Genomic DNA, 13834 nt, shown 5'->3' with positions numbered 1-13834 from the left:
TTATAAGTGTTTTACCCATCTTATTGTTTTCTAAACCCTATCGTCATTTAATATCTTTTTTATTTGTTTTGCAAACAACATACCATGACTTAATAATTACATTATTTTCTCAGAAATACTAAAATATATTTCGTGAGCTTAATAACAATTAAATATCTTCCAAATCTTACTTGTTTGATTGACAAAAAAAACAGAATTGCCTTATCTAATAACGCCATTAATATTTCAACCGCCTAATCAACACAATTATCAACCAAATCTTACTTGCTTGATTGACAATAAAAAATAATTCCCTTATCCAATAAATGCATTAATATTTCAAACGAATTCTGAAGTATATATGAGAATATTCTCATATCTCATATCTAATTTACTTATTCATATATTGGCGTGATTAAAATATTTCCTTGATTGACTCCTAAAAATCTACCTATTAAATTTAAAATAATATCTCCTCTTGATACCCAAGCTACTATATATATGATGTGCCTCTAGCCTCTCATCTCACAGTTTTCGTATTCACAAAACCCTCAAAACATAAAAGCAAAAATTGTCGGCGAAACAGAGTTCCGTTCTCCTTAACAAAGTGAGACCCAACAAGGATACTTGGCGAGTACATGCTAAGTGTCTTCACTCATGGAAGATAAACAACACCTTTGGTGAATCTGCTGAATTTGTTCTTGCAGATCAAAACGTTGTGCTAATCTATCGTATACATATCTATATATTGTCTTACTGTCATGAATTTTTATATACACAATATATAAGGTCTTATATAAGCTTGTGTTTCGTGTGTAGGGTGAAAAACTTCATGCTGCGGCGAGAAGAAGTCAGATGTATCATGCACAACGCAACCTCCCTATTGGAGAATGGAGATTCATTGAGAACATTTCCGTACAGCTGCTGGATGACAATATCGAACAACAACTTCTCCGTACAAAATAAATATCATCAATGACACAGTGTATGCGAAATCCGATTATCATGATGACAATCTTTTCCTTGCGCTTAAGAGCTTTGAATATTTTGGTGAACCATAACTGAAAGTGTACTTCCTAATTGGTTTGAATGGTTATTTTCACATTTTAAATATCATTGGTGAAGTTTCATATTCGTATAATATATTGATTAACATGTTTTACTTTTTAGACATCATTGGTGAAGTCTTTGAACTTGGAAGAGTTCAAACTGTGCAAGTTCATGACGGTGAGAAAAAGAGGCTTCAGTTTCGGATGCGTGACACTACGTGAGTCTTTTTTAATCAAATTGTATATCTGCTTTATTTTGAACCTAGAAATTTAAATATCTATTTAATATGTTTGATGATGAGCAGGGGTCTTGATGTGGCATGTTGCCTATGGGAAAAATATGCTGAGCAATTTGAACCGCTTATTGAATCAGGAAATGATCAACCGTTAATATGTTTTATTCGTTTTGCTAAAATTATTTTGTTCAGAGGTAATAAGCTGTCAATACAATGGATTTCGGAAAAAAATGTGACTATAATGTGCATTTCCTGCCAAACAGGAACAATACGACTCAGCAATGCATATGATGGCTCTGTTGTGACTCTCAACCCAACTGTGAAGGAAGCTATTGAATTCAAGCAAAAGTAAGTCGCATATGTTTGTACTTATTTATTAAAATATAACCGCAAATCCACTGATAGTAAAGTTTTTTCATTTCTAAATTATTTCATATGTTTGATTTCAGGATGCAGCAAGATGACCTGTCTCTTGCACTTTATGATAATAAAAACGAGTCAATGAAGGTGATAAAGAAGCAAGTAGAAGATTTGACTCAGATTGAAGTGAAGACCATATCTGAGTTTTGGACTCATTTGAGGTCAGTATCGATCTCTTTGTATCTTTATAATTCAGTAAAATATGGGAAAGTCTGGTTTTATATCTGTTCCATGTATTTCATTTTTAGACTGGGAGTTGCAAAATCATATGTTCAATTGAATCAGTGGACACAGATTGGGGTTGGCTCTACTTTGGATGTAATATTTGCAGAAGGCGTGTTACTAGGATTGGTAGACATTTGGTTGGTACTGAAAAGCCAATGTTCCGTTGTGAGGTTTGCCGTGCTAATGTCAGAGATGTGTCACCAAAGTAAGTAATATTGACCATCTCTTCTATTGTTTTAAAATTTATGTTGAATATCTTAAGTAGTTGAACTCATTTACTTGGTTTTCTTTTCAGGTACAAGTTGCATTTATTTGTTAAAGATGACAGTGAGACATGTAAAATCAGGTTACTTGACACTGTTGCAAACACCATTGTAGGTGTCGCAGCTGAAGAACTCTGGGATGGTTCCTATGATGAGGCAAGTCATTGAGCATAATATCCTATATATATTTTTTAAAAAATAGCTTAACATAAACTGTCATATTTTTTTTATAAATTGAAGACCCAAAATTATTACCACAAACTGTCCACGATATTTGTGGGAAATCGTTCTGTTTTGGTCTCACTGTGAAGGCTGATAATGTAACAAATAGGGCAGACACTTACTTTGTTTCTGAAGTTTGGACTAATAACCATACTTACAAACTCGAGGATGCTCCTGAACCAATTTCCCAGATTGAAGGAAATTCCTCGAGTCATTCTGGTGGAGAGGTATAACTATATTTTCAACTCTACTGATCTAATTATGCATTTCTAATCAATATCTTTGTATTCTAAGTAGAATTTGATGTGTTTGATATTGCTAGGTTTCGCTGCTTAATCCAAACTCTCAGAGTAGAATTTGATGTGTTTGATATTGCTAGGTTTCTCTGAAGAGGGCGTATCAACCCCTTTCTCTAAGCATAAGGAAGAAGATGCAGAATTGAAAGATATGAGTTCTACCTCTAAGAAAGTGTGCACTAAGAGCATAAAGTTGGAGAAGACTAAGTGGTGTTTGATTTGCTGGTGTTTTGTTTTTATTTTTTTCATTTGCTTCTTTCTATGGATTTTGGATTTTGTTTTCAGACTATTTAGTGATTTAATAATCTACTTATTTTATTATGAATTTCTGCTATAATAAAAAGTGTTTTTACCAGCATGCAAATGAATAAAGAATAAGATATTTAAATGCTATTGAAAAAAAAAACTAACACCAATCAGTCTTATTATATCTAAATAAATCTAAATACACATGCCTAATAGAACCTCATGAAAGTAATCAATTTCTTAGTTTACCGTACAACTTAGCAAAATATCTACTTCCAAAAGTCTCCAAAGTTATCGAACATACCTTTTTATCATAGAAGATCGTAAATGTCTTATGTTTGCATTGTTTCTGACGGACATTCTATAACTCATCCACCTAATACAAGAGTGGACGAATTAGATTTCAAACCAGTACATAAAAAAAATATATGTTTGGTTAATCAAATCCAAAACATATATTGCTAAAATATTATACCAAAAATTTACAACCTTCATAAATATCTACTATATATGTGATAAATAAATATAAAGTTATATGAGTTGACAAAAAAAAAATAGAAAGTTAATTTCCTAATTAATTAAACCAAACAGTTATGATGATATATCAGTTACTGATCTTATTACCTAAAATGCAGGCAAAATATCTAACAGAATTATGAGGGGGAAAACAATATGCTTTTAGAAAAATTTGGCTCCCCTCTGTGTATTCCTTTTCATCAACCCCAACAGAAGCTCCACAGAGTTGCCCAGAAAACATGAAACGAAAACGTCAAGGCTGCAGCGATAGTAATAATAAAGAGAATCAGATACCTAAACTAAAGAAAACAAATGCAAAGGGACTTAGCAGTGTCTGTCAGAAACCTCCCGAGGATAATAGTCTCAATGCATTGGTACCTATACCTCTGATTTTCAATAGATCTTTTCAAGGTCTTGGTCTCAGACAGAGTAATGGATCGTTTGGTTCACCTACACAAGGAAAATCAGACACCCCCAAAACATCATTGAACAAACGTAAGTCTATTCTAGGTAACTTGACGTTTTTACATCTATAATTTGTATTCACAAAGAGGTACTCCTTACTTTTAATTGACCTATGATCTAACTTTTACAAGGTGGGGATTTCATGTCCAACCAAACGCTTGAAACTCCAGAGCAAAGGACTTGCCTGACTGCCTTATCATGTAAGTTCCTGTATTGAAAGAATAATTTGTGAATACATATAGTCTAGAGATAAATGATATGGCTAATCCTAATGTTATTGTGGTGTTTGATTTCGGCAGCTGGAGCATTTGTCAATTCAAGAGTACAGTCTACTCATGTACCTAGACCAAAGAAACAACGAAAGCAGCCACCGAAGGTCTTAAATGACTTAAAGAAATCAGGTCATGATTCAATACAGAATATCAGACAGGCTACAAATTTGTTTGGTTCACCAACACAAAGAATATCGATCACCCCAGAAACACCATTAAACAAACGAAAGTCCTTTCTAGGTAACCTGACCGAGAAAAATTATGTCTTATTATGATTTTAAGTAGCAAGGGTCAAGATACTTTTAAGTGACAGTTTAACTTACCTTTTCAAGGTCAAAATGTCATGTCCAAACAGACTCTTCAAACTCCAGAGCAAAGGAGTTGCGTAACTGCCTTATCATGTAAGTTCATGTATTCAACAAATACATATATTAATACAATCTCTTGATATGATTTGACTTATACAAATATGAGTTTATGCTATTAACATAAACAGCTGGAGATTGAACAATTCTGGAGTACAGTCTTCTCATGTACCAATCTCAAAGAAACAACGAAGGCATCCACAAAAGGTCTTAAATGACATTACTAATATTAGAATCTCATTAGAAAATGAGTCGGAATCTAATTTACATGAACCATTGGACAGTATAAACGAAGATCATGACAGTGAAGATGATGAAATGGAGCTGAATGATGACAATATTGACTTTGAAGGTAATATAGTTTGTGGTTTCTACGTGCCTATATCTGTTATTTTTCAAGGAATGTCATGATCTCAATGATTTTTGTGAATTCATTGTAGGAATCCTTGAAGAACTTGATGATTCGCTCGAGTTTGACTGTAGTTTTCAGTCAAGCACTGATTCTGAAACTGATCAATACGAATACGCAAATGATGTCGAGAGTGAAACAGGCGAGCAAAAGTCTCAAGCAGACCATATCCATCCTATCCTTAAAAACCAGTCTAAGCGACCACAGAAAACTCCTAAGACAAATAAAAGACCAAAAACATATGGTATGAACCCGAAACAGTAATTTTTCCTATATATGTTTATTTTTAATGGACTAATTTCTTTGTTCCATGGTATGTCTTAAATTATAGAGAGTATACAGACTTAGGTGATCCAGAGTATTCATGTTCTTACTGTGGCGCTATTATGTGGTTTGGCGAATGGATTAACAAACGTAGGCAGTCACTTAACCCTACGTTCAATCTATGTTTCATGCAAGGTCAGGTTCATTTGCCTCTACTAAAAGATCAACCAGATGAATTGAAGCGATTATTCTTCGGAGAGGATAAATTGAGCAAGCATTTTCAAAAAAATATTAGAGCTTATAATATGGTATTCTCATTTATGTCGCTTGGTGATAAAGTTGAAAGATCTTGCAGAAAAGGAATAGGTCCGGACATGTTCCAACTTCAGGGAGAAAACTACCATCGCATGGGTAGTTTAAAACCACCAGATGGTGAAAAAGCAAAATTTGGACAAATGTACACCTGTGATACTGAAAATAAGGCTGGGAATAGAGCCTATGGTTTGAGGTAACAAGTTTCTCTAATATTTAGATAATAATTACTGTTTTTGGGCTAATGTTTTCAAGCAGCTCTCTAATCCACAGCTATTCTTTTGATATATATCACTCTAAGGTATCTAATAAATTTTAATTTTCTATTTTTTACAGCCAAGGTGAGACGAGTTACCAAGGAAAAAAGAGTGACAACTTGAGGACAGAAATCATCGAGATCTTGATGAAGATGTTAAATGAGATCAATTCCTATGTTAAAAGCTTCAGATCAGCTAAAGAAAGATTTGATACTATTTTAGGAGATGCTTTTCATATGAGGATTATCAGTGATAGTCTTAAGGATGGCAGGACATATAACACACCAACAGCATCTGAAGTTGCTGCATTAATTCCTGAGGATTTTAATCTGGATATGAATAAAAGGGATATAGTTATTTAGCAGCATTCAGGGAAGTTGATGAGAATTAATGAGATACATGCCTCATACCTTGCACTTCAGTATCCTCTATTGTTTACATATGGCGAAGATGGTTTCAAACTTGGGATTAAGAAAGTTGTTACTGAAATTACCAAAAGACACAAGAAGACTACCATCAGTATGAGACTGTATTATGCATTTCGTGTTCATGAGCGTAAGAATGAGTCGCATTGTCTTTTACATGCTAGACGTCTATTTCATCAATTCTTGGTGGATGCCTACACGACTATAAAGTCTAACCTTCTTCGTTATCTCAAGCTCAACTAGAAGAATTTGTGATCTGATAGTTATGACTATATCAAAGAGTCTGAACGTGCTGGCAAGATCGATATGCATGAGCAAGGACAGGAATTTGTGTTGCCAGCTACATTCACTGGTGGTCCACGGTATATGAAGAACAACTATTTGGATGCTATGACCATTTGTAAACATTTTGGATTCCCTACCCTTTTTATCACCTTTACATGCAATCCTAGATGGCTTGAGCTTACCAGATTTCTCAAGAAAAGAAGATTAAAGGCAGAGGATAGATCAGAAATCGTTTGTAGGATTTTTAAAATGAAACTTGATGCGTTGATGGATGATTTAACCAAAAAGCACGTCCTTGGGAAAACAGTTGCATGTAAGTTGGTTATATCATTTTATGTTTATTGTTGAGCGATTGTTTTCAAAGTAACAAATCGACTAACTATTTTTTAATGGTGTTTCAGCAATGTACACAATTGAGTTTCAGAAGCGTGGGCTACCACATTCACACATTCTCCTATTCATGCATCCTGCTTCCAAGCTTCCCACAACAGATGACATTGATAAGATAATATCTGCTGAGATCCCTGATAAATCCGAAAAACCAGAGCTTTACGAGGTCATTCAAGATATGATGATTCATGGTTCTTGTGGAGCTGCTAACATGAATTCACCATGCATGGAAAATGAGCTGTGCTCAAAGTTGTTTCCAAAGCCATATGCTTCAAGGACTACGATTAATAAAGAAGGATTTCCGGTTTATCGAAGACGCCAAAAGAATGAAAATTTTGTGTTGAAGAATGGGGTGAAATGTGACAATCGATGGGTTGTTCCATATAATAAGAAACTCTCTCTTCGTTACCGAGCTCACATTAATGTGGAATGGTGCAACCAGACTGGTTCTATTAAGTACTTATTTAAGTACTTAAATAAAGGACAAGACCGTGTCACTGTGGTTGTGGAACCTCCTGAACACATTGTAGCGAACGAGTTGGAGAATGGTGGAGGAAGTGGAGAAAAAAAGATGAATTCAAAGATTTTTTTCGATTACAGGTAATTAGATTTTTTTTTTCATGTTACATATGTCGTTTTATGTTGTAGTATCTCTACTTAATTAGAAGTGTCTTTAAATCTATCTTTTTTTTCTGTAGATACGTTTCTTCCTGTGAAGGTGGCTGGAGGCTTTTCCAATTTCCCATTCACTATCGATCTTGCGCAGTCGAGAAGCTCAATTTTCATCTTCCCAGAAAACAACATGTTATTTTCAGAGGTAAAGATAAGATGGAAGCAGTTGTGACTCGTAAACTCATTGAGAACACATGGTTTGAGTTGTGTAAAATTGATGACTTCGCCAAAACTCTCTTATATGCACAAATTCCCAACTACTATACCTATGACAAGAGGCAGAAGAAGTTTAAAAATCAGAAAAAGGGATTTAGTCTTGGCAGGATTAACTATGCTCTATGTTCACTAGAAGATTCTTATTATTTGTGTGTTTTGTTGAACGTTGTCAGAGGCCCTACCAGTTATGAAGACATCAAAACTTTTGAAGGCGTTGTTCATGAATCCTACAAAAAGGCATGTTTTGCTCGTGGGTTATTAGATGAGGATCATGAGTATATAGATGATTTGGTAAGGAGAAGTTATTCATCTTCAGCATTGGAAATACGCGATATATTTGTTATGATGTTTCTCAATAATACCTTAGCCAACCCAGAAACTGTATGGGAGAATACTTGGGAGATATTATCTGAAGATATAGAGTATAATTGAAGAAAGCTTTTCAACATACCAGGTTAGAGTTTGCTTTAAAAACACTCTGTAAAATTGTATATCTTCGTTTGTACCGACCATTGCTTTTGATCTGCTTCTAAATTTTATTACTTTTCTTTTTGTAGGATTAATGCTAAGTGAGGAGGATAAAAAGAAGTATGCTTTGCAATAGATTGAGAAACATTTGAGGCGTAATGGGACTTCTCTGGAAAGATTTACATCTATGCCACAAAATTCCAGATGCAGATAGTGATGATTCAAACGTCCTGATCTTAAATGAACGGAGTTATTCACGTGTCGAATTGTCAGAAACTCTTGACAGAGATGTTCCGAAGATGACGCATGAACAAAGTAAGATATATGATGAAATTCTTGATGCTGTCAATGAAAGAAGAGGGGGGGATGTTCTTTGTTTATGGTTTCGGTGGTACTGACAAAACTTTCCTATGAAAATTAATATTTGCAGCTATTCGAAGTAAAGGTGATATTGTTTTTAATTGTGCATCAAGTGGAATCGCTTCTTTGTTGTTACTAGGCGGGGGCACTGCTCATTCAAGATTTGGTATACCACTTAGCCTTGATGAGTTTTCTTCATGTACTATGGCTCATGGATCAGATCAAGCTAATTTGGTGAAAGAGGCATCACTTATTATATTGGATGAAGCACCTATGATGAGCAAGTATTGTTTTGAGGCTCTGGATAGAAGCATGTTTGATATTATTGGAAAGCACAAAACCAAACCCTTTGGTGGAAAGGTAGTTGTGTTTGGAGGTGATTTTGGTCAGATTTTACGAGTGATTAATGGAGCTGGTAGAACCGAAATTGTTTCTTATGCATTGAATTCTTCGTATCTTACGGATCACTGTAAAGTGCTACAACTCACAAAGAACATGCGGTTACTGTCTGGCAATTTAACAACCGAAAAGGCTCATGAACTTAAAGAGTTTTTGGACCGAATATTAAAGGTTGGGGAAGGTAGAGTTGCCGAACCTAATGATGGGGAAGCTGAAATCGAATTTCCTTCAGAGTTTCTGATTACCGACAGTGATGATCCTATTGAATCCATCAGCAAAGCTGTGTATGGAAATTATGAATCATCTCAAGTAAACAAGGAGCCTAAATTTTATCAAGAAAGGGCAATTATGTGCCCTACTAATGAAGATGTCAACATGATTAATGATCACATGTTAGATAAGATTGACGGTAAGTTTTTATCTATCTTTTGAAACATAATTTATTTTTAGTCTTATAAATATTATATTAAATTTTTATTTATTATTTTCAGGTGAAGAAAAGATTTATATCAGCGCAGACAGTATAGATCCCTCTGATAAAGGTTCAGTTAATGACGAAGCTCTTGGTCCTGATTTTCTAAACACAATAAAGGTGTCTGGTCTGCCTAACCATAGTCTGCTGCTCAAGATTGGTTGTCCTGTTATGGTTCTAAGGAATATTCATTCTACAGAAAGGTTGATGAATGGAAGTAGGCTGCAGATCATTCATCCCCAGATTGTTGATAACACCATCAGACACCAGATTGCCTTTTAAGATGCGGAGAAGGCAACTGCCTTTGACTATACCTTTTGCTATAACAATAAACAAAAGCCAAGGACAATCACTTGCAGAATTTGGACTATCACTGGCAGCTCTATGTGGCAATCCCTAGGGTGACCTCTAAGAAAGGTTTGAAAATTCTGATTGTTGGTAAAGATGGTAAGCCTCAAAACAAAACCAAGAATGTTGTATTCAAAGAAATTTTCAAGAATCTCGAAGAAAATGAGTGACGAGATATGCCATTAAATAAATGCACTTAAATACATGGGTTCTACGTCTAACACATTATTTGATTATTGCAGATTTCATTGCAGGAGGAAATGGATTCTACATTTAGGATTAATAAAGCAGACATTTCATTGTTTAATTTTTAGCTACGTTTGTTTTTTTTCTATTGAAACCAAAACAACCTTTACGTTTTTTTGGCCGTTTTTCTTTTATGCGTATGAAATTCAGATTTACAAACATGATCAAATTATTTTCCAGTATTATATCTAACACAGACACCAAGTCATCAGTAATAGTCCAAACAGATATTATAAGGCAAAGGTTCAATCTTAATTGTTTTCTAAATACTATTCTAAATTTTCTTCTAATTAATTCTTCTATCACAAGACGAGACTAGATTACTAACCGTGTTATTTCAATGAGGTTTGGCAAATGTGTTTTCTTATCTGCTACCACTGATCAGGGATCTCTCTTCTCCGATATGTACTTTTGTTGCTAATAAAAGACCTATATATCTGTACTAGGGGTGGGCATACGGATATCCGTTCGGGTACCCGTTCGGATTCGGATCGGGTATTTTGGATTTTCGGGTATTTCGGTATAGGGATATAGAACCCGTTCGGGTATTTCTTTACTTCGGGTCGGATTCGGGTATTTTTAGTTCGGGTTCGGTTATTTCGGACCGGGTTCGGATATTTAGATTTTAGAAGAAATAAAAATAAAATTTTCAATTTTTTAAGTTTTTTGTATTTTTTTTTTTTTTTGTCATCAGCGTAAACAAAAACTCTCATCTAGACTCGGAAAACCAAGCCGGTAACTCTGCATCCATGTGAACAACAAAAGCCGGTTGAATCCTGGCACTTCGTGCTAGTTTGTCCGCCTGCATATTCTGCGTTCGTGGTACATGAACTATCTCTGAGTTGATGAGGACGTCTTGAAGGGTCTTTATGTCTTCCAAGTAACTTGCAAAAGCTGGTCATTCCTCTGGTTCCGAAACCATCTTCACCAATTGGGAACAATCCGTTGCAAACATAACCCTAAACTGACGTACATTTCTCATGCATTCCATTGCCCATATCAATGCCTCGACTTCAGCATGAAGGGGGGAGAGACCTGCTCTAACATTCCTTGCTCCCATTAAGCTATCAAAACCTTCTAAAGTGCTATACCAACCTTGTCCCGAGGTCTTATCATTATCTTTCCATGAACCATCAGTAAAACACCATCTCCCTAGTCTTGATACAGGGGTGATTTCCGCAATCTGTCGCACTTGAATCTGAGTATTCGTATTCTGTGCGTCCACCCATAAAGCCGCTTCCGTCTCTGCCAATTTTAATGTATCTCTCGGGTCAACATCAAAGTTACTAAAAACCTTTAGGTTCCTTCCTTTCCAAATGTACCATAGAATCCAAACAAATTGATAACTCTCCATTTTTGGATCAATTCTCCAAAATAAGTAATCCATATTAGTAAAAAGTGATTGATATGGGAAAAACGCTGGATTTGAAGGGATACTTGAAAGAGCCCATACCTGACGCGCTGGTGGACACTCAAAAAATACATGATTTATGGATTCTTCGGGTGCACCACATCTATCACAGCATATATCCCCTTTTAATCCTCTTGCTTGCAAATTCTTTTTAACAGCTATGCATCCTGATAACAATTGCCACAAGAAATGCCTCACCTTTGGTGGGCATTTAACCTTCCAACAGTACGCTTTCAGGATATCGACTGTAGGCCCGAACACTGGCAATGGTTTTTCCTTGTCTGGATAAACTCTCTCCACTTGATATCCTGATTTTACCGTGTATTTTCCATTATTTGTAAAGTGCCATCCATCCCTATCTCCCAGGTTAGTCCTACTCAGAGGTATACTTTCAATAATTTGAACATCCTGAGGATCCACTAAAGTCCGAAGTGCCTGCGAATTCCACGTTCGTGTAATTGAATCAATGAGGGCATCAACTGTCAAATCCGGGTGAGTAATGTGCAGATTTTTGTTTGCTGGTCTCGGGCGGGTGGATGGGATCCAGGGGTCATTCCATACTGAGATGGAAGATCCTGTACCCACCCTTTTAATTAGTCCTTTGCTAACCAGAGATCCTTTTAATTAAAAATATAGATTTCATTTAACTGATTTTTCTATTTTTTATAGATTGAATAATTAATAGATTTGGAAATAACATTTCAAAAATAAAAATATTAGTTTGGCTATTGTTTTTAAACTTTGGATGTAACTTTTGTTAATACATGAAACAAAAAGTTTGACATGCATTTTAAATGAATATCAAATTATTTTCTTCATAATTATATATATACTATATGATCTTAAAGTATATGTAACATCAATATAAATATTTTAAATAAAAAGAGAGATGTAAACTAGAAAAATAAGGATAAATATACATATGTTCGGTTATCTTCGGATATCCATTCGGGTTCGCGTATTACCCGTTCGGGTTCGGATATCCAATCTCTCCTAGCTTAATATCCGTTCAGGTATTTTGCTAGGGTATTTTGCTACTTTGGTTCGGATTTCGGTTCGGGTTTTTTGAGTCGGGTTCGGGTGCCACTTTGGATATCGGGTAAAGTGCCCAACCCTAATCTATACTGTCACATTTTCCTCATAATAGACACACATAGAGTAAAAATAAATAAAAAAGTGAAATATACATAAAGTTAGATTGGATAACCTGCTGATTTAGATGATGCAATTGGCAAACATCTTTGATCCCAGGTAGGTAGTCTGGCAACTCGCTACAGTGTTTAATATAGACAAAAACTTGGATAATATTGTGATCAGCAAATAAGTACTTATCAAAATATGTAAATTTATATACCTGAAATACAAACATTTTGTTGTTCATAAACCGGTGTTATGTTTGACGAGATAGTATCATCTCTTCAATGCATGCAAGTGTCTCTTGCAAGAAAGTAAAAGAAAAAAGAAGACCAAGAAGAGTTAGTTCCACGGACACTATAAGCTCCTAACCAAAATGCAAAGTACCAAATGCTTTTGTCTTTTAAACCTACGCCTATAAGTCAACACAGATCAATGTTTGAAAAATTTATTATATTAAATTACCTTTCTATATTGACTCTGCCTCTGTTCTTCTTCTCTCCTGAAGGTCTTTTAGATTCCTCTGTTCTTCAAAGAAATTATTCAAGAACTAAGCTAATGACCCAAAAACAGAGGTTCGTCCTTGCTTCTTCGATTTCACTAACGCCGATCTGCATGATTTAGATCTAATCTATCAAATATCCGAGTAACACAACAAAACCCTAAAATTATCTATAATAAAAATCGATTGTTAGATAATATCTTCGTTGCTTCAAACCTTTGTATAGGGATTGACTTACTGAAGATCTTGAAAAACGGCTTCCGTTTAGATTCAAAGCGATCGGTATCTATTTCTGTCGATTTGGTTGAGGAAGACAAAAAGCTCTTCCAAGATTAGCGAAGAGAGAGTACGAAAAAAATGTGTTGGTAGCAGAAAAATGTTAGTTTTCTTCCCGGAAAAAAATGTAACTGAAAACTAATGGACTCATTTATTGGATCATAGATTATTATGGTCCATATTACATTAGTTGGACTATTTTTGTTTGATTCAATTATATTAATTTTAGAAGATAATATTTTTTTTAAAGATAAGTTATTACAAATTTAATAGTAACATGATTTTAACGTTAGTCTTACTGCAAAAATATAACATAGAAAATTTAATATTAATTTTTTATTATTGAATTTAAAAAAAGTTAATATAATCCTAAAATTTCTTAATATAGAAATTATTAATCATTTATGATAAAATAAATTGTTTATCCAATCATG

General features: G+C 34.7%; 2 protein-coding genes across 11 annotated transcripts; both read left to right on the top strand.

Moving 5' to 3' along the window:
* The first annotated feature begins 524 nt into the window (after positions 1-524).
* On the top strand, positions 525-3015 carry LOC130504528 (uncharacterized). 10 transcript variants are annotated; one of them, XM_056999152.1, is made up of 10 exons: positions 525-659; positions 799-964; positions 1150-1246; positions 1334-1458; positions 1528-1612; positions 1714-1845; positions 1933-2114; positions 2205-2328; positions 2586-2621; positions 2774-3015. In XM_056999152.1, exons 2-8 carry the CDS (start codon positions 955-957, stop codon positions 2285-2287), a joined length of 714 nt encoding a protein of 237 aa, XP_056855132.1. In that variant the 5' UTR covers positions 525-659; positions 799-954; the 3' UTR covers positions 2288-2328; positions 2586-2621; positions 2774-3015. The 10 variants fall into 10 exon arrangements, with proteins under 10 accessions (XP_056855132.1, XP_056855128.1, XP_056855129.1 ...); XM_056999148.1 differs by having other exon boundaries at positions 2509-2621; XM_056999149.1 differs by having other exon boundaries at positions 2504-2621.
* Positions 3016-6357: 3342 nt separating this feature from the next.
* Positions 6358-8216, top strand: LOC130504527 (uncharacterized). Its single transcript, XM_056999144.1, has 5 exons — positions 6358-6407; positions 6485-6583; positions 6674-6819; positions 6908-7433; positions 7595-8216. Exons 1-5 carry the CDS (start codon positions 6358-6360, stop codon positions 8214-8216), a joined length of 1443 nt encoding a protein of 480 aa, XP_056855124.1.
* The last annotated feature ends 5618 nt before the right edge of the window (positions 8217-13834 follow it).

Source organism: Raphanus sativus, unplaced genomic scaffold (genome assembly GCF_000801105.2).
Source record: "Raphanus sativus cultivar WK10039 unplaced genomic scaffold, ASM80110v3 Scaffold1643, whole genome shotgun sequence".
Classification (NCBI taxonomy): domain Eukaryota; kingdom Viridiplantae; phylum Streptophyta; class Magnoliopsida; order Brassicales; family Brassicaceae; genus Raphanus; species Raphanus sativus.
Note: the sequence above shows the minus strand (reverse complement) of the source record. Positions and strands in the feature narration are given on the sequence as shown.